This window comes from Camelus dromedarius, chromosome 2 (genome assembly GCF_036321535.1).
Source record: "Camelus dromedarius isolate mCamDro1 chromosome 2, mCamDro1.pat, whole genome shotgun sequence".
NCBI lineage: Eukaryota > Metazoa > Chordata > Mammalia > Artiodactyla > Camelidae > Camelus > Camelus dromedarius.
The window spans coordinates 121,724,827-121,751,524 of NC_087437.1; the positions used below are offsets into that span (position 1 = coordinate 121,724,827).

Here is a 26,698-nt window from a genome sequence, read left to right on the forward strand (position 1 = left end):
CTACTGTGCACGGGGCCCTGCAATTGGGGGAGGACGTGCCCCCATGAACAGTCGAGTGGAGACGTGTGTCTGAAATTGGGGCAGATTTTGGAGCAGCAAGGGCTCCCGGTTCCCTGCGTGTGTGAGAGCCTCCTACTCTCTGCCGGGCTCGGGTACCACGTCCTTTCAGTGACAGCTCGTCCCTGGATTGGCCGTGGGTTCACGGCGCATCTCCTTCCCCTGCAGACGCGTGCCGCTCAGCGCCGCCTCTCTGCCCTCCTCCTCCAAGTGTCCGGCGGCCCAGGCGGCCACAGGCCGAGGGGCGGGAGGACCCAGGCCCGGGGAGCTGCAGGGACTCGGCGGCCCCGGTGGTGGAGGAGGTGCCCGGGGCTGCGCAGAGGTAGGAGGGTGTGACGGGCGCTGGACGCACGAGCAGGCGTCTCCGTCCTGTGCTGGGGGGCATGGAAGAGGAGAACGCTGCCCCACCGCGTGACCTCTTTCCAAAGCCGGGCGCCTAAGGGCGCGCGCACGTGTGCACGGTGCCTGAGTGCGCATCGGGTTAAGCAGGGCCTCGCCGGGGCGCGTACAGGGCTGGCCCGCTGAAGCCCTCGGACGCCGTGTGACTGTGGGATGAGCTGGGAACGACAGAACTTCCCGTCCCCGTGTTTCCTCCCTTGTCTGCTTCCTTCTCACCAGAGCTTTTACATCAGAGTGTCGCCTCCCTTCCCCACCGTCCCTCTCCTTCCTACGTGTGCATAACGTTTCCAGGGATGGCAGGCCCCACGCCCCTCCTGCCCACGGCCCTGCTCACTCTGGGGCGGGGACCCCAGGAGGCGGGCGCAGGGGTCCCCTCACTCAGGACAGCCCCGAGGGGCTCCTTGCTCCCCTGACTGCCTCGCCACTCAGACCCCAGATCCTGGCCTGCCGCTGGGGTGCTGCGTGGTGAGAGAACCGCCTCCTCCAGGCAGGCCTCCTCTTGCCCCATGCCCGCCTGGCGTGGCCTTGCCTGCCAGCCTGCATGCTGGGGCCCCGCCAGCTCGGCAGGGCGTGTCCGAGTGGAGTTGCTCACGTGCCGCGTGACCTGAGGACCACTAGGATCTGGGCTCTGATTTCCATCTCCATACACTGGCTCTGGCTTGTCTGCGGCTGGCTTGGGGCTCCGGGCCGTGGCTAAAGCCGTGGGGCTGACAGGAAAGTGAGAGGGCGCGGCCTCGGGAGCGCAGCCTGGCACCTGAGTGATGAGCTCATGACTGAGCAATGAGGTGCAGTGACTCATGGCCTCAGGGCCTCCCAGACTCTGGCCTCTGTGGCTGCTTCCTGGCATTGTCCCAGGAGCCAGAGGACCCCAGGGCTCCTGGGTCAGAGCCAGCGCAGGTGGACATGCCCATGCCACCTCCCCCATGCAGCCCTCCTACTGCCCCTACTGTTCCCACAGGAGCACTTCTGAGAGTGCATCTTGCCTTGCTTTGTCCCTCAGGGCTCCAGGAGCATGTGGGTGAGAGGCCAGGGCTGGGAATGTGCTGTGGGATGGGGTGGCCTCTCTGGATGGGCTGAGCAGACTGGGGAAGGTGGTGACTGGCAGGGCGTGGCCAGCGGCCAGGACTGGAGGTCAGGAGACTCGAGGACACGGGGTGGGCAGTTTCCACGAGTGTCATGTGCTCTCTTTTATGTGCGCTGGGGGACAACCAGATTCCTTAACTTTTTTTGTTGGGGTGAAATTCACATAGCGTAAAACTAACCATTTTAAAGTGAGCAGTTCAGTGACATTACGTACGTTGACCGCGTCATGCAGCCCTCACCTCGTCGGGAAAGCCCACCCCCGCTGGCCGTCCCTCCCCGGCCGCCCTCCCCAGCCTGCCTCCCACTTTCCCGCTTCCTGTGTCTGGACTCGCCTGCTCTGGACGCTTCATGTGGATGGAATCCCCTGGTGTTTATCCCTCTGTGTCTGGCTTCTCTCACTGCCACCATCCTGTCCAGGCTCATCCACGTTGTGTGTCCGTGCTGAGTTTTTTTTTAACAGCTGAATAATACTCCAGCATGGGTCCTTTGGCTTTGAAAGCACTTTGTGTAGCTGAACCATCTGCAGACTCAGGACAGTGGCTTTCCCTTAAAAAGGCCCCAGGCTGGATCTAGAGGGCCTCCTTCTGCAAATCCTGCGGGCAAGTGTGTGAACAGCCTCCCCAGTGGGCGGCGGCCTCTCTGAGGACCCAGGGGGACAGCAGGGAGTGGCGGGGGGCTGTCCTCTGCCGTTGGCCCTGAGCTCACAGAGGTGCACACGGATGGAAGGATGCGCGCTGTGTGGGAGAGGGCAGCGCAGGTTAGCTGGAGGCTCCCTGGTGCAGGGCTGGCTCGGGGTGTCCGTTCATTCATGATCCACCTGTCCGTTCACTCGTCCGCCCGCTGTGTGCAGTGTGGCAGGCCCTGTGGGCCGGACCTGCGTCCGGGGGGCTCAGTCCCAGATCCCCTCTTTCCCTCCCTGGGGTCCCATGATGCGGCCGGAGCATCTATTTCCAGCTTCAAGCTCTGAGCCCATGAACCAGCTACGAGCCAGCAACTAGGACCCACAGGCCTGATGGAGCACCTGAGAGTGGGAAAGGGGCAGGTGGAGCCTGGAGCCACGGCCTCTCCAGCTGTCCCCTCGACAGCTGTCTGTGTCGGTGGTTCTTCTGTTGGGCCAGATGCACTGCTGGTGTATCTCCTGCTTACCCTGTCTGTTACCCTGTCAGCAGCGCTCGGCCGCGGCCTCCGCACCCTCTCTGAGCCGTGTGGCTGCTGCTGCCCTGGGGCCCTGGCTGCTGGCCTGCTCGTCGAGTTCACACTGGTGCCGGGGTGGGCGGCAGTGTGACCACGTAGTGGGGGTATGGTCACGTCCCTGCGGATGCCAGGACCCTCCGTGCTGGGTCCCAGGTAAAGTTCCAAGCAGGTGGAAGTTCCCACCACAGCTCCGATCACTCCTCGCCCCACCTTGGGGAGGCAGTTTGAAGTGATTGACAAGGCAGGAAGGGGGTCCTCAGCCACCTGCCTGGGTGCCGGGGAGGGGGTGCCAGGTGAAGTGCCCTGGGCTCAGCCACACCTGGGCCCTTGCAGGCTGCAGAACAGGGGCTGGGCTTCAGGCAGGCCAGGGGCCCTTCGGTTACCCTGGTCTGGTCACAGAGATGGATGGAGGGCCTGGGGGGCTTCCTGGGCCCCTGAGGGCCCAGGGACGTGGAGATGGCTCATCCCGGCCGCAGGTCTGGTTGTTCGGTGTAGGGGGAAGGCCGAGACCACGTGGAGGGACCTTTTATGGCCTTCATGGCTGCAGACTCTTCCACAGAAGCCCTGCCCAGCCCTCCGTCAAGTAGGCATTGGGTCAGTGGGTCTGGCTGGGCTGCAGAGCCAGGGACACGAGGCTCTGTGCGCAGTCACCCCACGTGGTCGCCCCATGAGGCGGGTCCGCCTGGCAGCCTGGGGACTGAGACGGGAGGTCCGAATGAGCAAACTGAAGCCGGCGGGGACGGCCACACCCGCCAGGTCCGCTAACCTGCAGGGGCTGCGTGTCCGTCCTGCAGACGCCCAGGCGTTTGTCTTCCAGGTGATTTATCTGCTAGGCTGGGGCCTGACACCCCAGGAGGAGGAGGTCACATTCCATTCACAGCAGCTTATCTGGGCTGTCGGGCGGGCCTGGGCGGGGCCTGAGACAGAGCAGAGCTCGGGCGGGGGCCGAGGGCGGCGGGGCGGGGGCGTTTACAGACCCCTCCGCTGTGCGCTGGCCCTGTGCGGCGCCCCCAGCTCACGCTGCTCACAGCACCCACCCCACGCAGCGGCCACCCGGGCTGGAGGCCAGGCCCTGATGGCACAAGGAGAGGGGGACCCGGTCTGATGGAGGCCTCCCGGTGCTCCAGAGGCTGGTCGTGTTCCCAGGGCTCCAGCGGCTGTGCTGGGGACGTTTCTGAGCCCCACAGAATTCTCCCTCAGACCCGGGGGAGCCCCAGCGGCTCTCTGGGCTGTCAGTGTTTGTTACTTGAAGCAGTTTCAGACACAGGCCCAGCACAAACACGGGGCCGGCAGGGGCCAGAGGTGGGCCTTGGAGGAAGGTGAGAAAACAGGGCTGCCCATGATGCCCCACTGGCCCTGCGGGTCCCCGGGGGGAGGCGTGACGGAGGGCCTCGGGGACCCCGCCCTTGTCTTGGGGAGTTTGGTCCAGTCGGGTTGCTGTCAGGTTTACTTGGACCAGACGCAGACCAAGAGCCCGGTGCCCACTCTGCTTCCAGACCCCCGCGCCGAGGGACACGGCCTCGGAGTGGGAGGGCGGCCTGCCGGGCCTGGAGCCCTGGGGATGGAGGGGGCGCCCAGAGGGGCCTCTGTGAGCTTGGCCGACCCGGTGGATCTCCGGGTGGGCTCCCATGAGGCACCCCCCACCCCGGAGGCCCTGCTGCGCCCGCGACAGGGCGTCACCCTTCTTGAGCAGCCCTGGGGCAGGTCACCTGGGAAGGACCCCTCTCTGCCGGCTGGTGGCTCGGTGCTGCCCCGTGGGCCCCGCCCGAGGTGCCTCCGGGGAAGGATGCAGCCTTGCCCCCTCCTGCCCACAGCTCGCTCACGTCTCCGTGGACGGAAACTGCACTGATCAGACTGACCTCGTCGGCTGCCCGCCCGACTTCCAGAGAGATGCCAACCGTGCATTAAGGACACCCCAGAAATGCCCCCTGGTGGGTCCTGGGCCCCCTTCCCATAAGGACTGTGTGAGAAAACGCCAAAAGGTTCTCGAGAAAAACAGCAGCCTCACAGATGTTAATCCTCTTTGAAACTTGACTTGACGGTTCAGCCAAAGGAAATAGCTCCAGCGGTTGCGTCCTGCAAGGGGTCGTGGACTCTCTTTAATGTTTGATTTCTTTTGAGCTCTGAGTCTTGCAGAAGAACCAGGAGGCAGAAACATGCTGAATTTGTTCAGATGTCGGTAGGAAGTTTGGCTGATGGAACAGAACATTTTGTTCAATCTCTTAAAATTTAAAGTATCCTTTACTTTCATAGGTGTGTTCTGAACAGACTTGAAACTCCTAGGTCATCACGACTGCTTACCTGCCGGGTGTGAATGGGACCATCCGGGTCCTGAGGGAGGCGGAGGCCGTCTGAGCTGTGAGGGGCCTCCCCTGGGCCGTCCAGGGGCCCAGGCGTCTGCCTGGAGGTGGGCGGGTCTCCGACGCCCTGGCCTTAGACGGCATCCAGGCTGGATTCAGGTTCATCCCACAGGCCTGGTCCCAGCACCTGTGAGGAGGCCCTGTGGCTGAGGCCTCTGTGGCTTCCCGTCCTGGGCTGACTTGAGAAGGGCCGGTCAGGGGGAGCGGTGCGGGCCGACCCCGTGAGGGGCCACAGCAGGGCCTGTTCCTGAGGCCTGGCTCCCATGGGCTTTGCCGGTGGCTGAGTGTCACAAGCATTGGCCGCGGGGTGGCTGTGAGGCTCTGAGAGGCGCTGAGAGGTGGCCCTCTCTGGGGACCCCAGTCCCGGGGGAGCACTCGGGAACCCAGAGGACGTGGCAGCCTTTCTGCCCCCTGACACTGGCCTCGGGGAGCAGGACGCAGGTGCAGCGGCTCCTGAAACTGCTGTCTCACTTGGAGACCAGGAGCTTTTCCCTTCTGACCCCAGGCCGGCGGTGACACGTCCAAGTGGGAGGTTTGTCCCTCCTGCTCAGCCTGCCCTGCGACAGGCCCCCAGAGGGAGCAGCTCGGACTGTCTGCCTCAGCCTTTTTCTGACCAAGTGTTGCAGCAGGTGGTGGCCTGGGCTGGGTGGCGCCCAGTGTGGGTCATGTTGGGGCCTCCGGCTCTTCTGGGGGTGCCCTCTAAGCCAGGACGATGTGGGGGCATTGCAGACCACGACGTCCTCTGAGACAGGACGTTTCAGAGGGAACTGGTCTGCAGCCCACCTGCAGTGCCCCCTGCAGCCTGTCCTCTCTTCGGTGACGCTGGTGTTAACCGTCAGTTGATTTCCTTGGGCTGCACGCGTGGGGACTGGTCTGAGCAGCGACCCCCGGAAGGAGGCGGTGTGGAGGGACGCATACCCTGGTCCTTCTCCTCCAGTGGGATGCGGCGTGGGAGCAGCCACCCTCCACCCTCCGCCCAGGACCACGTCCAGCCATGCGGGGGTGGGGGGAGCGGCCCAAGTGACGCGGGGTCAGGACGGGGGGGCAGTGCCTGGCGCCCCAGTGGAACAAGCTGCCTTAAGCGGCCCGATGCTCACTTGTATAACTTCCTGCAGATCACAGCTCTTGTAATTTTGAAGCTTAGAGGAATACCCATTTTCAACTTTTATCTGGAAGAAGAAGGGCTGTTAACTAGGCAAAAGGCTCGTCTTTGTTGGACAGTCTGGGCCGAGGCGGTGGTGGACGCAAGCCGCTGTCCAGGCTGCTCCAGGAAGGGCAGTTAGAGTGGACACCTGTCTCCGGCGTCCACCCCAGCGGCTCTGGGCCGAGAAGGACTGTCCCCTTCCAGGTTTGGGCCGGTCCAGCTGCCTGAGTTCTGGCGGGGGGGAGATGTGCACACACACACTTACACACACACCCGGGCGGGGGGGGATCTCCTGAGCCCACCCACCCTGCCCCGCCCGCTGACGTCTCCCCTCTCCTCCCGGTTCTCTGCGGCCCCTCCAGCCGCAGCCCTGGGCTCTGCTCTCCCCTAGGGCTGGTGGGTCTGGTTTGCAGACAGTGCTTCCCCAGGAGGAGGGAGGGCCGCAGTGGTGGTTCTGGAGAGAGGGAGCAGTTTGTTTGCCCAGTGGCGGGGGGCACGTCCGTCCATGCAGCTGGAAGAAAATGACTTAGGCACCCCTGCATGTGGCAGGACTGGAAACAAATTCCTGATGGCAGCCTGGAGCTCCTGGGCGGTTTGGGGACAGGACACTGAGCAGTCCCTGTGTGTTAACACTCCTGTATTCCGCATCACATAACATTTTTGCAAAGTATTGGTCATGACAGGTTAGGGGAAGCATGTCCTGGTCCACAGTTTGCGGAGCGATGGCCCCCAGGCCCCCAGGTGATGAAGGGAATTGAAGGCAGATTGTCATTCAGGCATCAGTCTGTGGCCTCCCGGGGAGGGGGGAGCTAAAAAGGACCCTCAGAGGGCAAGGGGGAAGGATGGAGGGTTGACTGCGTGGAAGTAGAAAGTAAATGCAGAAGGAAAATGAGAACAAAGCAGAGGAAAGTGCGTGCAACGCCGAGACAGAAGGAAGCCTGTGCCCTGAGGAAAGGGGGAGCCTGCAGCCTGAGCCACCCTGATGGAGGGGGGACCCCCGAGTGTGGAGGAATGGGGTCCAGGTGGGGGAGGGGCCCCCGAACTTGGAGATGCAGGTGCAGATGGAGGTGAAGAGCCGGCAGGAAGTGCAGAGCAGATGAGGGTCTAGCAGCAGCTTTAACAAATGGCCACAGATTTATAGCTTAAAACACACAAAGTATTCTCCTAGCGTTCTGGAGATCAGACGTCTGACATAGGTCTCATTGGGCTAAAATCAAGGTGTGGGCAGGGCTGACTCCTTCCTGAGGCTCCAAGGGAGAACCTGTTCCTGCCTTTCCCAGCTTCTCAGGGCGCCTGCATCCTTGGCTCCTGGCCCCTCCACCTTCAGAGCTGGTGACGACCAGACCAGCTCAGTCTTTCTCGTGGGGCCGTCCCTTTGGTTGTGACTTCTGCCTTCCTCTTCCCATTCAGGAACCCTTACGAGTATGGGGGCCCATCCAGATAATCCAGGATAATCTCTTTATTTTAAGATCAGCTGATCAGCAGCCTTAATCTGCCTGCATCTTAATTCCCTCCTGCCACATACTCTACATGGTCACAGGCCCCAGGTGGGCAGGATGTGCCTGTCTTGGGGGCGGGAGGCACCATTCTGCCTGCTCCCATCCTGCCTCTGGCCCCGCAGACGCATGTTTGTCCCACACGCATCCCGCACAAGGGAAACACGAAACACGCCCCGCCGGGGGCTGGCGGTGCCCAGGGCCATGTGGATGCCGCATCCTTGTTGGAATGACTGCAACCTCTCTGTTACCTAAACTCGGGGAGCCTGTCTCTTTGACCCGGTGACCCCCTGTTTGGAGAGCACCTGCCGTCGGTCAGTTCAGCAGCAGGAGCGCACAGACCAGAGATGCTGGGGGGCCCGGTACCGGCACCGCCAGGTGGGCTGGGGAGCGGGCCAGAGCAGGGTCCCCTCAGGGCGGCCTGTAGGGCTCAGAGTCACCAAGGGTGGGGGCAGAGCGGGAGTGAGTGGTCGCTGGGCCGTGGGAGGGAGGGCCGGCGGCTTCTGCGTCCTCGCCCTTGTGCGTCGCAATACATGTGCGATGCTTTGACACTTCAAAGAATCTGACAACGTAAGCCTTTTGTTTCCATCGCCCATCGGGTCTCCCATCTCCGGGTCTGCGGTTCCCCCCGGTGGCTGGTCCCTGGCATGACAGCCCTGCGCTCGGGGACCCAAGGTGTCCTCTGCGCACAAAACCTGTCTCCACTCGGAGCGTAGTTTTCCTCAGTTACTGCTACTTGGGACCGTTCTGGGCACGTGAACCCAGAGAGGCTCTGGGTTTGGCGGGCAGTCTGTCTGCACAGAGCCTGGCATCTGAAGGGCTTTCGTGCACACGGGCCTGCGAGGGGTTTATGGGCTCCGTCCGGTCTGTGTTCAGGGAGAAGCAAAGTTGGACCAAAGCGTCTGCACAACCCCGTGAAGGCTGGTGGCCCCGACCCCCAGCCCGGGCCTGTCCTTCCACCCGTCCCTGTCGCCAGCAGCCCTGGAAGGGCAGGAAGCAGGCGCCCGCGGGGTGGGCTGGCTGACAGCCCGTCGCTGGTTTTCGGGATATCTTGGGGGTGGAGAAGGAGGTCGTGGCCCAGACCAGCTGTTTCCTGACTGTTCTGGCACCAGCGTACCGACCAGCCAGGCCCCTGGATTCTGGGTGGAACTGATGCATCTCCAAGCAGGTGCCCTTCAGTTGGTAGGGTGGGGGTTGGGGGTGGGATTGCAAAGCATCCAGAAGCCCCTGGGGGTTAGGGGCGCTGATGTCTCCCCTTTGGCTTCTCAGCCCATGAGGTGGGCCCCTGAGTGGGTGGCCCATTCAGAGAGCGGCCTGGGGTACCCAGGCTCCAGACTAGGGCCAGTCTCTTCCAACAGGGCCTGGGGTCTTTTTCACACGTCCTCTGGAGGCAGCCAGGGTCTGCTGTGATTTAATTTTCCACCCACCTGCCCGTAGGACTCACCTGAGAGCTTTCCCAACTCCTGAGGCCGACTCCACTCCAGGCCCGGGAGACCACGGCCCCTGGCCCGAGTGCAGCCTCAGAGCCCTGGGTGCTGGGAAGGCAGGAGCAGGGCTGGGGCCGGGAGGGGCATCGCACCTGCGTTGAAGGAGATGGGTCAGCTTTGCTGGCTGCGCTGGGTGTCCTCACCGCACCCCAGGATGGGCACCCTGGGGGCTGTCCTGCCTCCTCCTGTGGCCGGGCCCTGGGGGCTAAACAGACCATCCTCGGGGGAACCCCCTTCTGGGTCTCCACTCTGGGGCAGGGTCTGTCTGGACCCCTGTTCTCTCGGGGGAAGCTGAGCTTCGTCAGTCCCCGCCCTTGGGAGGCCCCCGCGCCCCTCTGTGTCTCTCCTGACACCCACCTGCGGTGTTACAGGGAACAAAGAAGGCTTTATTTTCCTTGGAGGAGGAGGCGTCAGCAGAAGGCAGTCTATGCCTCCGAGACCCTGGGCAGAGCCCCCTCAGTGCGCCCTGACGGCTCGGGAAAGCTCTGCTCGGGGGGCTTGCCGCTCCCACAGGCCTGCCCCGCACTGCTCCCCTGTCCCTGGTAACCCTGGGGGCTCCTGGAGGTGCCGTCACAAACCGCCACATGATGGGGACCTAAAATGAGAGAAACCGATTCTCTCCCAGCTCTGAGGCCATGGAGTCGCAGGGCTGCGCCCCCTCCGGGGCTTCAGGGGAGGGTCCTTCCAGCCTCTCCAGCTCCTGGGGGTCCAGGCGTCCCTGGCTTGCGGCCACATCGCTCCTCCCCCTGCCTCCGTCTCCACGTGGCCCCTCCCGTGTCTGTGTTTTCTGTCCAGGCCCCTCATTGCTGGCTCCGCGGCCCAGCTGGGATGACCGCATCTTGAGATCCTTGACCGTGCCTGCAAGACCTTCCCAACAAGGCCGTGTGCGTGGGGGGTTAGGGCGTGGGCGTGTCTTCTGGGGACACCGAACATGCTGTGGTGTCTCTGACACTTGGTCCTGCCATCCTGTGAGCCTCTCTGGCCCCTGGGGCGTGACATGGATGTGTCAGCCTGCGGGTCACACCACCCAGTGACCAAGCAGTGCAGAAAGGACAAGAAACGCCCTCTCGGACCAGTGTGTCCACAGTGCCCGGCCTGGCCGCCAGCCTCACCCACCTGCCCCCCCAGCCGCCCCGCAGAGCCCCGCACGCACTCAGGCCCCGGCCAGAAGCCGCTCCAGGGGGGAGGGGGGCCCCGAGGGGGGCCCCGGGCCCAGGCCTGGGGGTGGGGGATGGAGGGTCGGGGTAGGGGGTGGCTGGGCCAGGACTGACCCGGAGGATGGTCCGGACGGGGAGGGCCCAGGTCACGGCTGTCCTGGGGAGGCATGCTCACCACGTCGTCCAAATCCTCGTGGGGCCTTGCGTGGGCTGGGCCGGCCTGGGCACCCACCACGGCCCCCTGGGCCCACTGCCCTGGGCCCGGGCCCCGCTGGGCACTACCCCCCCGACTGTGAGAAACAAACCACGGGCCTTGCCCGCCCCGCGCGTTCCTCTCGTTCTGCTTGATTTTACCTGCTTGTGAGTCTGCGTTTATAACCTTCACGGGCGTGCGACAGGAACAGGGACAAGATGGCACCCGGATGTCCTCTGTCGTCACGGTCAGCACGGCACCACCGCCCCCTGCGAGCGTGTCGCCACCCCACGTCCTCCTCCCCCCGGCCCCCACTTCCTTGGTGGCTTGGGGTCGGCAGGCATCAGGCAGCGGCGTGCGGGCCGACCCGCCGGTGGACGAGCTCGCCCAGGCCAGGTCGCCCACCCTGCCGAGTCTGCAGCCCCTTCCTGGAGGGCACGCTGAGAAACGAGGAGGGGGCTGCAGCCCCTGGAGCCTTGGGCTCCTGCCTGGACCCACCGGGACCCCCAGAGCCTGGCCCCTGTGGGGTGCGCCGCTCCTGAACCCCGCAGAGGCTGGCTGGGGCCGGGTCTGCCCAGGATCTGGGATGGCTCTGCCGAGGCAGCTGGCTGTGGGGCCTCCTCCCTGCTGGGCGGCTGGCCCTGGGTGGTTCCTGTGCGGATGGGGGCACAGAGCCGGCCGGGTGCCGCCTGTGCGGTGATCCAGGGTCAGGAGTGGGTGCGGGGCCCCCACTGCGCCCGGGTCCAGCCTGCCTTCATCTGCCCTGGGGCCACAGTCCTGCAGGGAGGCTGGGGCGTTGGTGGATTCAGGGTGTCGGCACGTGAGAGGTGCCTGACCTGCAACCCCAACCAGACCAAAGCCCGGTGCTCACAGATGGAGGCTGGGCAGGCCGGCCACTTCCCACCCCTCCCCGTGGGAACCCCCCATGTGAGCCTGCCCTCCAGCCTCCCAGTAAAAATCCAGTTAATGAGCAACCCGCCAGGCCCTTAAAAAGTAATAGGGCTGCTCACTGCTTTGAAGGTCTCTGCGGGTTCTCTGTCCTCTCTGCTCCCCATGCAGCCCTGCCCCGAGGAGCCCAGCTCCCGGCTGGTGGGGGGCCCTTGTGGTGCCTGAACCCCATCCACCCACCCTACCTGGCAGCGAGCCCCGGCTCCTGACGTGTTCTTGTGGATTTTAGGAGGTCCCAGGGGCTGGGGCTGTCCTGTGCCGGCATGTAAGGTTGAGGGGATGGACCCACATTCAGAGTGTCCTTTCTCCCCTTGTCACTAAGGAATGTGACGCTCTGTGGTGCCAGGTCCCCGGGCGCTCAGTGGAACAGTAGTCAGATATTAATGTCTTGGATCAAGAGCTTTCATCTGAAACGCTGGCTCCCCGGTGCCCCAATGTGTGCAGACACTAGAGGACTCTGCACCTGCCGAGGAATCCAGGTCTCACAGCGACGCCAGCCTGGCTGACCTCAGCACTCCTGGAAAGGGGACCGTCCTCCCCACGGGTCCGCAGGACTGCCTGTCCCCTCCTAGGTGGCTGAGCGGGTGTCTGGCCCTCCCAAGCGGGAGGCACGTCACTGCACACGACTTTGGTGTCCGTGTTTGGGGAACCCGCTTCCCTGGCTTGTCGTCTTCCGAGAGGCGCCATCTCTGTCGCGTGTCCGGGGCCGTCGCTCCCCGTGTCCTTTGCTCCCCCGCCTGCTTCAGCTCCTGGGCCCACTTCATGGTGGACTTCCTGCACGGCAGCTGACGCGTCTCAAGCACCGAGAGCAGGGCAGGGCGCACCGCTGGGGCTCAGTATGTATTTGTTGAATGAAGGAAGGGACTGTGTCCCCACGAACCAGGTGAAGAATTAACGCACAGGGATGTGGCTCCGGGTTGGGCCCTGAGCGGGAGGGTCCCTGCTCCCCGCGCCGGCCAGTGGGTGCCCACCTCCCGCCCCGGCTCCTGACGTGGTGCAGGATGGCAGAGAGGCTGGCGGTCCCCAGGGCCGGAGTGTGACAGCCACCCGCCTCGTGCAGAGTGAGCACCGGTGAGTGTCAGTGAGGAGCTGCAGAGCGGGGTGCAGGGCGTCAAGGACCACAAGAGGCCCCGGTGCGCACACTGTGAGCTGGAGAACTCGAAGCCCCTTAAACGTGAGGCCCTGTGTTCTGTGAGAGGCTTGTGGCAAGCTTGAAAAAACACCGTTAGCAGCAAAGACAGCAGTGTCCATATCCTCGGCTTTTTAAAAATTGCAAATCCTCCCTTTTATCAGTCCTAAAAATGAGTAAAAGTGCCTAGGAATTTATAAAGGAAAGAAATACTTTCATTGAATGTGTTGAAAACATCAATCTCACTAACAAATAAATGCAAATGAAGCAGCCATCAGGACTGTGCGGTTTGAACAGCATGGCAGTCCCCTCAGCTCTTGTTCCCAACAGTTCTACTGAGCTATAATTCACGTGCCATAAACTCGCTAACCTCCAGTGTTCGATTCAGTGGTTTTTAGTATGTTCAGAGACGTGGGCAGCCATCAGCACGGTGCGTTGTAGAACATTCCTATCACTTCGAAAAGCAGCCTTTATTTCGCCGTTTGCAACTACACGGGTGGACTCGGAGGGCTTTGTATTCAGCGAAATAAGCCAGACAGAGAAAGACAGACACTGTGTGGCATCACTTATGTGTGGAATCTCAAAAAATACAGCAAACTAGTGAATACAACAAAAAAGAAGCAGACTCACAGACGCAGAGAACAAATCAGTGGTTCCCGGCGGGGGGTGGGGGGGTGGCAGCAGGAGTGGGGGAGTGAGAGCTGCAAGCTACTAGGCACAAAGTCAGCTACAAGGGTATAATGTGCCCCTGGGGCACAGCCAGTCTTTAATAATAACTATAAAGTGTACAACCTTTAAAAATTGCGACTCCTGAAACATACAGCATGGTACAGCAACTACCCTTCAGTGACAAAGGAAACCTTTTTAGCTGTCACCCCAGCTCTAACCAACCAGTAATCTATGCTCTGTGGATTTCCTTGTCTGTATATTTCATGTAAACGGGATTGTAAGTATGTGACCTCTGTGTCTGCCTTCTCTCCCTCCCTGAGCACAGTGATTTCAAGGTCCTTTTCATGGCTGAGTCATATTCCGCTGTGCGGATGGACCGCCTTCCTGCATCCATTCAGCAGTTGAGGGACACTTGGGTTGTGCCACTTTTGGGCTAATGTGCCGTTATTAACTTTTGTGCACAAGTTTCTGTGTGGATGTGCTTTCGGTTTTTTTGGTATACACCTTGAGGGAGATTTCTGGGACGTAGGGTAACTGGTTAATCATTTGAGGACCTGCCAGACTGTTTCCCCCGTGGCTGCCCTGTCTGACACTTCTGCCAGCAGAGGATGAGGGCGTGACTTCTCCACGTCAGTCCACCGCTTGGTGCAGCTTTTTGGTTCCAGCCATCCTAGTGGGTGTGAAGTGTGTCTCGCTGTGGTTCTCAGTGGCGCCTCCCTGATGGCCGATGGCAGCGAGCGTTATTTCGTGCCTTACTGGCCATGGTAGGGCTTCACTGAGGAGTGTCTATTCCAGTTCTCCACCTGTTTTTAAAAAACTGGACGATTTGTCTGTTTATTGTTGGGTTGTAGGATTTCTTCATGTATTCTAGTCGCACAACCCTTACTGGGTTTGTGATTTGCAAATAATTTCTCCCATTCTGTGTGTTTTTTTTTTCACTTTCTTGTGGTGTCCTTTGAAGTGAAAAAGTGTTCAGCTTTGATGAAGTCCAATTTACCTATTTTTTCTCTGTTGCTGAGGCTTTCGGTGTCATATCTAAGACTCCTTTGTCAAACCCAGGGTCATGAAGATTTATTCCCATGTTTTCTCCTAAGAATTTAACAGCTTTAGCTCTTATATTTAGCCCTTTGATCCATTTTAAGTTAAATTTTTGTATATGGTGTGAGATAAGGGTCTAACTTCATTCTTTTGTCTGTGACAGTCTGATTGTCCCAGAACCTTTTGTTGAAAATCCTGTTTTTCCCCCACTGGATAGTTTTGGTGTGCTTGTCAAAAATCAGTTGACTATATGTGGGAATTTATTTTAAAACTCTCAATCCTATTTCATTGATCTATCTGCCTTGGTGCCAGTGATGTGCTGTCTTGGTGACTTAGCATCGTAGTAAGTTCTAAAATTGGGAAGCATGGTTCCTCCAGCTTTATTCTGACCTTACACAGTGTTCTGACCCAATACTATGAACAGCAGTATGTTAGCAAACTAAGTAACTTAGATGAAATGAACCAATTCCTAGAAAGGTACAAATTACTAAAACTCTGTAAGAAATAGATGGTTTGAATAGATCCGTAACAAACGAAAAGATTGAGTTAATAATCCAAAAACTCCCCATGAAGAAGGCCCTGTTTCCTTGCTGAATCTCACCATTTAAAGAATCAAAACCAGTTCCTCACAAACTCTTTCGGAAAAGAGACGGCGGAGCACTTGCCCACTTACTTTGTGCGGCCAGTATTACCTAGTTACCAAGACTAGACAGACATCACACACACACACACACACACACACACACACACGCACACCACAGACGAATATCACACATGACGCGAGCACAAGAATCCTTAAAGTACTGGCAAGCCAAATCCAGCAACGCAGAAGGAAACGCACACGGTGACCGGTGGGCTTTGTTCTGGGATGCAAGTTAGTGTCTGAAAGTTAATGTACTACACCATGTCAGTCAGAAGAATAAAAAATGAAACTCACACAGTCGTGTCAATATACACAGCAAAGGCGCTGGAAAAATCCAACACCTCTTCATGGTAGGAACATTCAACAAACTAGGAATAGAAAGGGAACTTTCTCAAGCCAACAGAAGGCATCTCCAAAAGCCCTGGCCTAACACCGCCCTCCCCAGTGACAGGCTGCCCCGCCCCGCCCCGGATCGGGGACCAGACAGGGACGTCTGTCCCCTCTCAGCACTTCTGTACTCTTCACAAGTGACACAATCTTACACATGTTAATTCCTAAGGAATCCAGTAAAAAACTATTCAGACTAATGAATAAACACAGAAAGGTTGCAGGATACAAGAGCAACATAAAAAACCAGTTGTGTTTCTTGGTAACTTGCCATGAACAACTGAAAAATGAAATTAAGGGAAAAATTTCATTTACAAAACCATCAAAAAGTAAAATATCTAAGAATAAATGTAACAAAGAAGTGCAAAATACATATTTTGAAAACTAAGAAACGATGTATAGGGAAAATAAGGGAGATCAGAGTAAATGGAAAACATTCCATGTTTATGAATTGGGAGACGGCGTTACGGTGGCATCACTCCTTGTGACTGGCAAAGGCTTAATTTCCTACATACAGAATCAGCTCACGCAACTCAGTAACAGCAACAACGAAACACCAGACGACCCAACCAAAAAAGGGCCGAAGACCGAAATAGACATTTCTCCAAGGAAGACATACCATCCAGATGGCCAACAGGCACATGAAAAGATGCTCAGTATCACTAATTATTAGAGAATGCAAATCAGAACTACAACGAGGTACCACCTCACACTGGCTATCGTCAAAAAGTCTACAGATAATAAATGCTGGAGAAGATGTGGAGAAAGGGGAACCCTCCTACACCCACTCCCAATGTGGTGGGAGTGGAGTTTGGTGCAGCCGTTACGGAAAACAGTATGGAGTTTCCTCAGAAAACTAGAAACAGACTTAGCATTTGATCCAGCAATCCCACTCCTGGGCATATATCCTGAAAAGATGAAAACTCTAGTTGAAAAGACACCTGCACCCCAATGCTCACAGCAGCACTATTTACAACAGGCAAGACGTGGAAACAACCTAAATGTCCACTGACAGATGACTGGATAAAGAAGATATGGTGTATGTACACAATGGAATACTACTCAGCCATAAAAAAGAATAAAATAATGCCATTTGCAGCAACATGGATGGACCTGGAGATTGTTATACTAAATAAAGGCAGACAGAGAAAAGCAAATATCACGGTATCACTTACATGTGGAATCTGAAAAAAAATGATACAAATGAACTTATACTTATAAAACAGAAACAGACTCACAAACGTAGAAAACAAACTTATGGTTACTGAGGGAAAAGGGTGTGGGAAGGGATAAATTGAGAGTTCAGGATTAACAGATACACTATATATAAAATAGGTAACAAATCCTACTGTTTAGCATGGAGAACTACATTCAATATCCTGTAATAAACCATAATGGAAAAGAATATGAAAACAAACATACATGTGTATGATTGAATCACTGTGCCATACACTAGAAATTGACACAATATTGTAAATCAACTAAACTTCAATTTTAAAAAAATTGGCATCATTCCCCAAAACAGCCGACAGAGCCAATGCAGCCCCGTCAGGTCCCAGCTGGTGTCTTGTAGGAATTGGCAAACCGATCCCCAGTGTCCACGGGGAATGATTCACGGGGAGTAGGGCACCCAGAACAGCCGATCTTGAAAAAGAACGAAGTAGAGGAACCCTCAGTTCTTCGAGAAGTTTTTAGAGCCTGTAAACATACCCCCTTTGCTTTGGGTGGAGCTCAGATGATTCACATAGAGTCCAAAGTCTGACTGCACATTTAGAGCTTTTGTTTCGCGAAAATGAACCTAAATTTCGTCGAGTAAGAGAAGTTGGTGATGTCAGAAGAGGGGAGGTGGCGTGCGGCTCCTGGCCCTCCGGGCAACCTGCCAGGGGGGTTTGAAGGCTCAGCAGGGCTGACGCCCACGCGCAGCCCCCCGGATGAGGACTGGTGCCTGGGAAGCCGTCCTTCCTGGCCTCTGCTGAGTCACCTGCATTTCTGCAGACCAAGCTGATGGACAGGCTATTCCAAGAGGACGTCAGGAGGAGCCCCCCACCTCCCTTGCGAACTTCCTTAGGAGAGTGTCTCAAACCTGCAGGAAGGTTGGTGCAGTGTTGGCTCAGGTGCGTCCTTCACCTTGACTCACCTGTAACACCACCACCTTGTTACCCAGGTGCTCTCGTCGCCTTCCGTGTCTGTGCCCACGGACACGCATCTCCGTACATGAGTGACCGTGTGCATGCTTGTCCACACGGCCCCATCTGCGCACACACGCGTGCGCACAGCCCGTGCAGGTGCACACACGCTTTCCTTGGTGAAGTGAGTGGTGGCGTCCTGATCGCTGCGCCGACACCCGCAATGGTTCCTCCCTGCCCCCTGACAAACGGGTCATGTCCAGACAGCCTCCAGTACCCCAGTAACGTCCTTTACGAAGTCGGCTCTTGCCTCTGCTCGGTGGCCGGGGAGCATCGGGGCACCATGTGGCACCACGTGCCACCTGGTGCCGTAGCTTCTCGGCCTCTTACTCTAGAGCACACCCCCTGGCTCCGTCTCACCTGACTTGGAGATTTTTGGAGAGCCCGGCCAGCTGCTCTGTGAAATGGCCCACAGTCCCAGCTGCTTCCTCATGTTTGGATTCAGGCTTTTGGTGCATGCCCTGGACAGGACCGTGTAGCCTCCGTGTGGCCTTCCATTGGTGGCCATCAGGTGGCCCAGGGAAGGTGCCTTTTCCCCAGGATGCATCTGCCTTCAGGATCTCTGCCATCCGACCACCTTTCCCCTCCACTGGTGGCCCTTCCAGCAAGAAGCCTCCACCTTCCAAGGGCCAGCTCTGCGGGGGCCAAAGGGTCTCCTGTGTGTCACCATCAGCCAGCGGTGGGGTCATGGGAGCACCCACCCAGCTCAGTGCTGGGCAATGCTTGGTGTTTATTGGGAGCCTCTGTTACCCCCGTAGAGGAATTTGGGTTTGGGGCCGGGACAGCCTTCTTGCCACCAGGAAGCACCGCCCACCCTGTGCTATGTGCAGGCAGCGGGGTCACCACCCTCAGGAGGGCTGGGGGACTCCGTGGAGGGCAGTGCCCCTGGGGGAGAGGTGAACACGGAGTCTCTGCTCACCCCCACCAGGGGGAGACGGGCTACACCACACCTGAGGATGAGCGGGAGGGGTCTGGACTGCCTGGTGGTTAAACATCAGACAGTGTCGCAACGTCCCTGTCGCTCTCACTGGCGGTGGGGCCAGGCGGGTCCTCGGATGCCCGACACCCCCAGGAAGGGGAGGTGCCCGTGGCCTTGACCTGCAACCCTGGCTGCCCAGCCTCCCCCCGATGGCCACCTCGTGCCACTCAGTCTTCAGGGCAACCCAGGGGCGGGTCGTGGCCAGGAGCAGAGGCTGGGAGAGGAGACCTGGCGAGGTGCCCGGCTGGTGAGGTGACCCAGCCAGAATGCCGTCAGACCCTACAGCAGCAGAGCCTTCCACAGGCATCTCAGGAGCTGCGGCCAGTACCACTGTGGCTCGAGAAAGTCACCATGGCATGCGGAGTTGGGGCGAACATTCAGATGCTCTGGACAACTCTAAGCCAGTTGCACCACAGAAAGATGAAAAGTCACTTTCCATTTAGAAAGGACTGGAAATGTGCCCATGGTGGACTTATCTTGCCTGGATGTGCCACCACCCTGGGGAGCCTGTCCCCGAGCTGGGAGTGCTGGGACCGTGGTTTCCCAGGCCGGCTCCCTGGGGGCTCGGGGACACCTACCAGGGCTGGCTGGCTGCTCTCAGGCCTTGTAGTCTCTGGTCCCCGAGGGAGAGCGGCCCCCAGGGCCACCTGGGTTGGGTCTGTGAGGGACACTGCTGGCTAGGGGGGCATCAAGGGGCGGGGGCTGGCGAGGAGTGGGCGGGGTGGGGCGGAGGACGCGGGCCGGTGGCTGCTGTGGTTCCTCCAACCCCTTGTCCCGCCGCCTTTGGGCCGCGTGTGGGCAGCCCGGGCAGGCCCGCTGGAGGGGCCTCAGGAGAGATGTCCGCCGTGGGCCCTGGACGCTGAGGCCCCGCGGAAGAGGTCCTGTAAGCTGTGCGAAGCAGGCTGCTCCCAGAGCGCAGCCAGGCCGTCGGCCCCGGGCAGCTCACCTCTGCGTCCCTCGGAGTTTCTCTGCGCACATGTGGGTGTTTTGTGCTTCTAACAAATGAAAATAAAAGACCACATTATTCAGGAATCTGAACCAGACCGGCCAACAAGACAGGACAAACCCTGGCGTAGGGTAGGGCCGGCGGGAGGCGGGGCAGAGGTGGGCGCGTCTCACAGCTGCCCGAGGCAGAACCTTCTGGAAGTTCTGGGTGCTGGGACCTCTTCAGGGGGGTGGCCGGCTCCTTAGCCCCGCGGTGCTTGGAGTGGGCAGCACTCTGAGCCAGAGAGACTGGTCCTGTGAGGATGGCGCACGGGTCCCTCAGTGAGGCCCGAGGTGGGAGTGTGAAAGACAGGTGGCCGTCGGCTCCATCCCACCAGAGGGAGCCCACTTAGAAGGCTGTGGGTTTGGGGTGTTGTTCAGAGGGAGAGCCCTACGAGGCCTCTCCGAGGTGGGACAGCGCCCCCAGGGTCCTCCAGGCCCAGGTAGATGCATGGACTTGCTGGACCCTCGTGGCCACACTCAGCTGGAGGGCCCAGGACAGAGCATGGCTCCCGTGGGGGCCACACAGTCCTCGGGCCCCACAAGAGCAGGCAGGCTTCCTGGCTAGGGCCCACCAGGGCCCGCCCTGACACCATGTGCAGGGACCCCCTCCCCCTTGGCTTCTGAGGGGTGTGTCCAGGCCCAGCCAGGTGTGCTGTGGGCCGCTGCCCCACCGACACCATTGCCCAGGTTACCACGCAGTGACTGGAGTCACCCAGGAGCCGGGAAGGCGTGGACGGGCTGAGCGGGGCAGCCGGCCGTCTGTAGGGGGCCTGCGCAGGGGCCCTGGAGGCCAGAGAAGGGCTGCGCGGGGCCGCCAGGGTCCCGGGGTCTGACGGCGGCGTTCGCACCCGCCTCCTCTGCTCCGGGGGGTGGTCCTTCTGCAGGTGCTTGTGGGGGTCATGATTAGGCACTGCTTTGTTACCTGAGCACACGTAAGGTGCCTGAGGATGTGGCCCCACGTCAGTTGCGTCTGGGGCCCTCCCCGGGGGATGGGAACCACGGGCAGGGTGCACAGAGCCAGGCTGGGCGGGCGGTCCCAGCCGGAGGCGATGGGGCGAGGGGCCTTCGGACCTGGCTCTCTCCCTTCTAATCCTGGCCTGAGGAGCCTCAGGGACACTGGACGCTAGAAATAGGGGCCTGGGCTGCTCTGGGAGGGGCGGAGGGGGAGGCGGGGGGGGTGCAGAGAAGGAGGGGAGGGGAGGCAGGGTCTTGAGCTCTCATTCTGAGTGGGCAGCACAAGTCACCTGGAAACACTCCGAAGTGCACTTGAATGCGCCTCTCTGACCCCCTTCAGATGTGGGGTGGGGAGAGGGCTGGGGGAGGCGGCAGGCCACGGCGTGGGGGCAGGCACCTCCCTCGCAAGGGGCTCTTTTCAGGAATGTGGCCTGTGTGTCCCTCAGCGTCTCAACTGAGTCCTCCCTTTGGCCTTTTGGCTCTTCAGGGCATGTGGATGAGTGAGTGAACGAAGGAACGACCGAGGGGGGGACAGGGGCAGGGGTGCGGGCCCCCCACCCGGGGCCTGCGGTGCTCCCTCAGCCCGTCCGCGGGCTCTCTGGGCCCGGACCTGGGAGGACAAAGTTCTTTCAGAAATGCAGCCTCTTTCCTGGTTACCTGCTTTTCAACGGTCTCAGACGGTTTCCCGCGAAATCCGATTCCCCGCTCGGAATCCGATTCCCCGCCTCCGTCCCCACGGGCGACTCGGGAAGGTTATTCAACCTCCGCGATGAGCACAGACCCCAGAGGAGCCAGCACCCACCGGCCCCTCCTCCTGGACGGGAGCTCCGTCCAGGGCCCTGAGGCTCCGGCCTGTGTCCCCAGGGGCTGGGCCGGGGCGGGGCCTGCTGCAGCCACAGCCTGCCCGGGGAGCCTGGTCTACACCACAGGCTTTCTGGGTGCCACTGTGTGTGTGAGCGAGCATGTGAGCGTGTACACGTGTGGGAGTGTCTTTGCATGTGTGAGTGTGCTGTGTGTGCACTCGGGCCTGCATGTCATCGTGAGCGTGTGCAGAAGCGCATACATATTGTGCGTGCGGGCACACGCGTGCGCACGTGAGTGTGCACGCGTGTGCAGGGAGCTCCAGTGAGCAGCACTCGACAGGCTGCTTCCTGATGGGAGTGGAGGCCTGGGGCCGAGCTGCGCAGGCGTTTTCCAGGGAAGGTCGACGCTGAAGCTCTAGAAGGGCTTGGAGGTGACCTTGGCCTCCGGAAGGTGGGCAGGAAGGGCAGGGTCTGGAGGGTCGTGGGGTGGGCGCTCAGAGCCCCTGCGGGAACGTGGTCCCTCCTCCCGAGAATGGGGAGTTGCACGAATGAATGCAGGGCCGCCCCTCTGAGTGGTCCCGGGGCCCGAGGGCCCTGGACCACAGGGTGGATGAGGGGGGCCCCTCCTGGGTGTGTCAGCAGCTCTGCCTCCAGTGGCCCAGAGTTCCTTCTTCTGTACATACTGGGAGAGGGGAAGGGCCCTTGGAACTTCTGTCCTGAGATTTTCCGGAGACTTTGAGGCATAACATCACATTAGCGGCACTGAATAGCAGAGACTGTTTTCTGGGCGTTTCCAAGAATTCTGGGATCGGAGGATTGATGACGGGGAAAGTCCTCGCTGAGACGCAGATGTTGGCATATGGGGTGCCCCCTGCCTTTCTCTTGAGAGGGGACACAGTGTTCAGCTGTCCTGAGACATGAGTTCTGATCCCAGGCAGCCAAGCCTTGCCCCTTGGATGACTCATCAGTGGCACCCTCGGTGTCCTGAGCTGGGGGGCACGTGCTCAGGGCTGTCTCACTTGACCTGCTCTCACTGCCAGGACCAGCCCTGGGGAGGGGCAGCCGAGACCCCCGGCCACAGCCCGGAGGAGGCACGCTGTGGGGACTGGACGGCTGGCGCGTGGGGCACACGTGGGATCTGGCGGGGAACGCGGTGGCAGAGGCTGTGTGAGCGTGTGAGCGCGTGGGCACGGGTGTTTGTACAAGCAGGTGCTGGGCAAGCGTGGACGCCTCTCCTGGGCTCTGACCTGGAGCTTGGACCCCTGGCCGTGGCTTCCTTACCAGAAGTGCTGCCAGCCCCGTGGTGCGCGGGCCCTGCCTCACAGACGGGCTGCTGGGTGGGCAGGCTGGGAAGGAGCTCAAGCCGGCCCTGCCCCCGGGGTCCTTGGGTTGTGGAGAAAGCCCACCCCCACCCCCCTCCCCGGCCGCCTGGGGCCCCTCCTGGGGTGGGGGGGGAGCTCCTGGGGCAGCACTGAGGGTGGGCGCTGGGTGGCGAGGGTGGCAGCAGCCATCAAAGTCAGATGCGGACACAGCCCGGAGTCCCAGGCAAGGCTGTGCCGGGCGACCAGGGCCTCCTCCCCAAACCCCGAAGCAGGTGCCTGCAGGGCTCAAGGCCACAGGGCAGCATCCTTTCAGCGTCTTGGATGGAAGAGTTGTGTTGGCCAAGGTTGCACAGAGGGGAGGAGTCGGGACACAGCGGGAGGGGTCCAGCTGCAGGCCCGCCTGGCTGACCTGGAGCGGGGTGCCCTGGAGGGGCGCCGGGCGACGCCTGGAGGGAGCTGGCGCCCAGGGCCTGCAGGCTGGGCCTGCTCACCCAGCCCCGCCTTGTGGCCTCCGCACAGCCCCCGAGCCGAGCTCTGAGGTGTGGGTTCAGCGGGGAGGACGTCTGTCTGTCTGGGACCGTCGGTCTTGCTGAGACCCGTGATCTCACTCTGGCTTCATGCTGGCTCCCAGCTGCTCCTGTGCGCTGGGCCTTTGGACCGGTTCTCAGGAGTCAGTCAGAAACCCCTGCAGGCCTGGAGGCCCGGGTGAGGACTCTGACACTGGTGTGGCCGCCCGAGAGCAGGGTTCTAGCCGATGGAGACAGAGGACCCGTGCCTCCGAGTGTGTTTGAGGAGTGAAACAGGAAAAGAGGCCAACACTCCCAGCCAGCGGGTGGTCTCCGGTGAGATGAAGGGAGGGCAGGCCGGGCGTCTGCAGGGGAGCCGGCTGGGGCTGGGCAGCTCTGAGTAGGCCCCCGGGGGCCGGGGACCGAGCGCCCGCCCAGCTTCTCGGACTTGGTGGGACAGCTGGGACAGGAGGACGGACTTGCCGCAAGTCGAGCTGCTTCAGTTCCAATTTGGCCCCAGAGTGGTGGCCCATGGCCAGGCTTCCGGGCTGTTCTCGGTCAGAGCGGCTCCAAGTGCAGAGGGCCATGGGCGGGGTGTGCTGGGGGCTCGCGCGGTGTCCTGAGGGTCCCAGGCCTGCCCAGGGCAGATGTCCTGTGGGGCTGTGCCAGGCGCTTTCTCTCGGTGCCAGGCCCTGCAGGCCGCAGAGAGAGGAGGGAGCTCTTCCTCAAAGCTTCAGAGCACCCAGGAGCCCCTGCCCCACCCCAGGGGACTGACCAGGGTGCTGGCTGGGAGCCCCTGTGCCCAGGCGCCTGCGCAGGGACTCGGCGGCAGTCTGTGAGGCCCAGGGCCTCCTCCAGCCCCAGGGGAGGGAGGTGGGACCCCCCACTGCATGCTGTCTGTGCCCCTTGGCCCCAGGGGTCTGCAGCTGCTTTAAGGAGATGTGAGAGGTTCTCAAGTGTGCCCAGCACCTTGGGTGGAGGCTCCTGTCTGTCTTCCCTCCGTGGGAGGGAGAGGGAAGAGGAGGAGCCACCCAGATGTGTGAATGGGGAGCTGCCTGCCGGCCTGTGGGCGGGAGGCGGAGCGGACTGGCCCCACCTCCGGACGGCAGAGGCGGCCCGCTGCTCCTGCTCTGCGGTGCACACAGCCCGATGGCTCCCGACCCCAGCGGCTGGCGCGGCCCCTGGGGTCTGCTGCTGCTCATCTGCTGCCTCGCGGCCGCCCGTGCTGACCTGATAGGATGGTTGTGGTCCGTTAAGTCTGCTGAGCCCACGGCTGCACTGGCCTCTGTGCCCCCTGGCAGCTCGCCTGTGCCGCCCACAGAGGACACCACCACGCACGTGGTCCCCCAGGATGGCCCCGCTGAGCAGGGGACAGCCCCTGCCAGCCCTGAGCTGCCTCTGGAGATGCTGGAGGCGGGCCAGGCCTGGACCTCCCCAGCCCCCACAGCCCCCACCGCGAGCCCGGACGCAAAGGGGGACAACATTGCTGGCGTTGGAGCCGAGATCCTGAGCGTGGCCCAGGGCATCCGGAGCTTCGTCCGGCTGTGGGGCGACACCGCCCCCACCGAGAGCTCCAGCAGCGCGGGGACGCCCGCTCTGGTGACGCCCACGGAACCCCTCACCACCCCTGGACTTCCCAGCGCCCCCCAGGAGAACTGGATCGCTCTCTGGCTGAACAGTGAGGCCCCAAGCTCTCCGGACACCCAGAGGACCGAGGCCAGCACCCTGCCAGTGCCCACCCAGCCGCCGCCCTCCCCAGGCGGGCCCTGGGCACCACTCAGGGAGACCTTGGTGCCCCCGCCGTCGCCAGGTAGAACTTCCCTCTCCTCCGCGCCAGGCGGGGCCCCTCCCTGGGGAAGCCGGCAGGCCCTGGGGCAGCCCTGGGATCTGGACAGAGAAGGACTCCTGCCCATGGCGGCCCGCCCTGGCCAGCAGCACCGGCACCCCGACGTCCGCGAGCGCACGCCGCCTCCGCCTCCCCTGGTGATGGGCTCCCTGGGCGCGCACGCTGCCCCCTCGGCTCTCTCCTCGGGGCCCCCCGCCAAGCTGTCTCACATCCTCCTCTCAGCTCTGATCAGGGGCACTGGTGCTTGGGCGCCCCACGTGGCTGCCTCTGTGGGGCCTGGTCTCGCTAACAGCTCCACGCTGCTCGGGGCTGACCCGCTGACCCCCGCCGGGCAGCCTGTCGGCCTTGCCGCCGGCCGCTGCCTGCCCCTGCCGCCCTCCTTGGCGGTCTGCGGCCACCTGGGCATCGGGCGCGCCTGGCTGCCCAACCACCTCCACCACGCGAGCGGCGAGGAGGTGCAGGCCGCGGCCCGGGCCTGGGGGGCGCTGCTCCAGACCCACTGCCACCGCTTCCTGGCCTGGTTCTTCTGCCTGCTGCTGGCCCCCCCCTGCAGCGCCAGCCCGCTGCCCGCCCCGCCGCCCTGCCGCCAGTTCTGCGAGGCCCTGGAGGACGCGTGCTGGAGCCACCTGGACGGGGGCGGGCTGCCGGTCACCTGCACCTCGCTCCCGGCCCGGGAGGACGGGCACTGCGTGTTCATTGGGCCAGCTGCAGGTAACCGGCCGGCCTGGTCCATCTGCCTTTCTTCTTGGCCCAGCCAGACGAGCTCGGCCGGGGCTGTGTGCACTCGGCACAGAGGACCCCCACCCGGCCCCCAGTGTTGCTGCTACCCCAGGGGCCTGCAGGGGGTGTGATGCCTACTTTGCAGGGGGAGGCTGAGGTCTGGGGAGGGTGGGAGGCATGCTTGAGACCAGAGGTTCCGTGTGTGTCAATGGCAGACCCTCCATGACTCTTAGATAGCTCAGTGCGCTCCCGTCACCAGGGGAAACTGAGGCACAGAACGGTGACGCCAACTCCCAAAGGAGCCGGGATTCCCACCAAATGCTGGCCGCTGCCCCCAGCCACTGTGCTGCAGCGTCTGAATCCCTTCTGTGGCCCCAGCCTGCACAGTCGGTTGAGGGGACTGCAGGGCCGGATGCAAGGGGAGGGAGCAGCTTGCTGCTCTGAAGGTCGAGGTCTTGACCATCCAGCAGTTAGTCTGTGGAGCGCAGGCGGGGCGCGCCCCAGCCAGTGCCTGAGCAGCAGAGCCTCTCCACCCCAGGGCAGCGGGAGGGCCGTTCCTCCCTGGGAGCTGCGTCCACCTGGGCCGCACCCCCATCACCATGTGGCTTGGAGTGGAGGGGGGAGGGCAGCAGCAGCCTCCGAGCACCCCCCACCCAGCTCCATCTGCATCCTCGTTCTCGGGGGGCTGGGTCCCTGAGTGGTGCCCCCTCCCTGCTTGCACTTGCAGGCCTGGCCCGTCCTTTTCGGCCTGTGCATGTCCCCCTCCCTCCCTTGTGGTGTCGTGGGGAGCAGCCTTGACCTGGTCACTGGTTCCCAAAGTCATTGGGCATTGGAGCTGGGCTGGTGGGGTTGGGGTGGCTTCATTGGACCCCAAGAGGTGGTGTCACCCTGCAGGGCCCTTGGGGGATGTGTGTGGGTGACTCCATGGCCAGGCCAGGGGCACAGCGAGGAGGTGGCCGCCAGTGCCCAGGTAGGGGTGGGGCAGGGACAAGTGCCCATGACAGGTGTGCC

General features: G+C 61.4%; 1 protein-coding gene and 1 long non-coding RNA gene across 10 annotated transcripts in view; one reads left to right on the forward strand and one right to left on the reverse strand.

Annotated features, from left to right (window-relative positions):
* The window catches only part of COL18A1 (collagen type XVIII alpha 1 chain), an 85,501-nt gene that overhangs the window by 14,955 nt on the left and 43,848 nt on the right, over window positions 1–26,698 (forward strand). For 4 of the 8 annotated variants that reach the window (XM_064476663.1, XM_064476666.1, XM_064476664.1 and 1 more), the window contains exon 1: window positions 24,233–25,678. The exons of 2 other annotated variants lie outside the window; for them this stretch is intronic. In XM_064476663.1, coding sequence (XP_064332733.1) covers window positions 24,271–25,678 — 1,408 coding nt within the window. In that variant the 5' untranslated portion in view covers window positions 24,233–24,270. Of the gene's footprint in view, window positions 1–24,232; window positions 25,679–26,698 lie in introns of those variants that run through there. 2 more of the 8 variants (XM_064476673.1, XM_064476677.1) reach the window with 1 other exon arrangement.
* On the reverse strand, window positions 3,733–11,447 carry LOC135318690 (uncharacterized). Of its 2 annotated transcripts, none has more exons than XR_010376970.1 (5): window positions 10,732–11,447; window positions 9,578–9,815; window positions 9,178–9,312; window positions 5,035–6,262; window positions 3,733–4,925 (listed from the first exon to the last, which is right to left on the reverse strand). It is a non-coding gene; the product is annotated as an uncharacterized LOC135318690 (long non-coding RNA). The 2 variants fall into 2 exon arrangements; XR_010376967.1 differs by having other exon boundaries at window positions 5,035–6,468.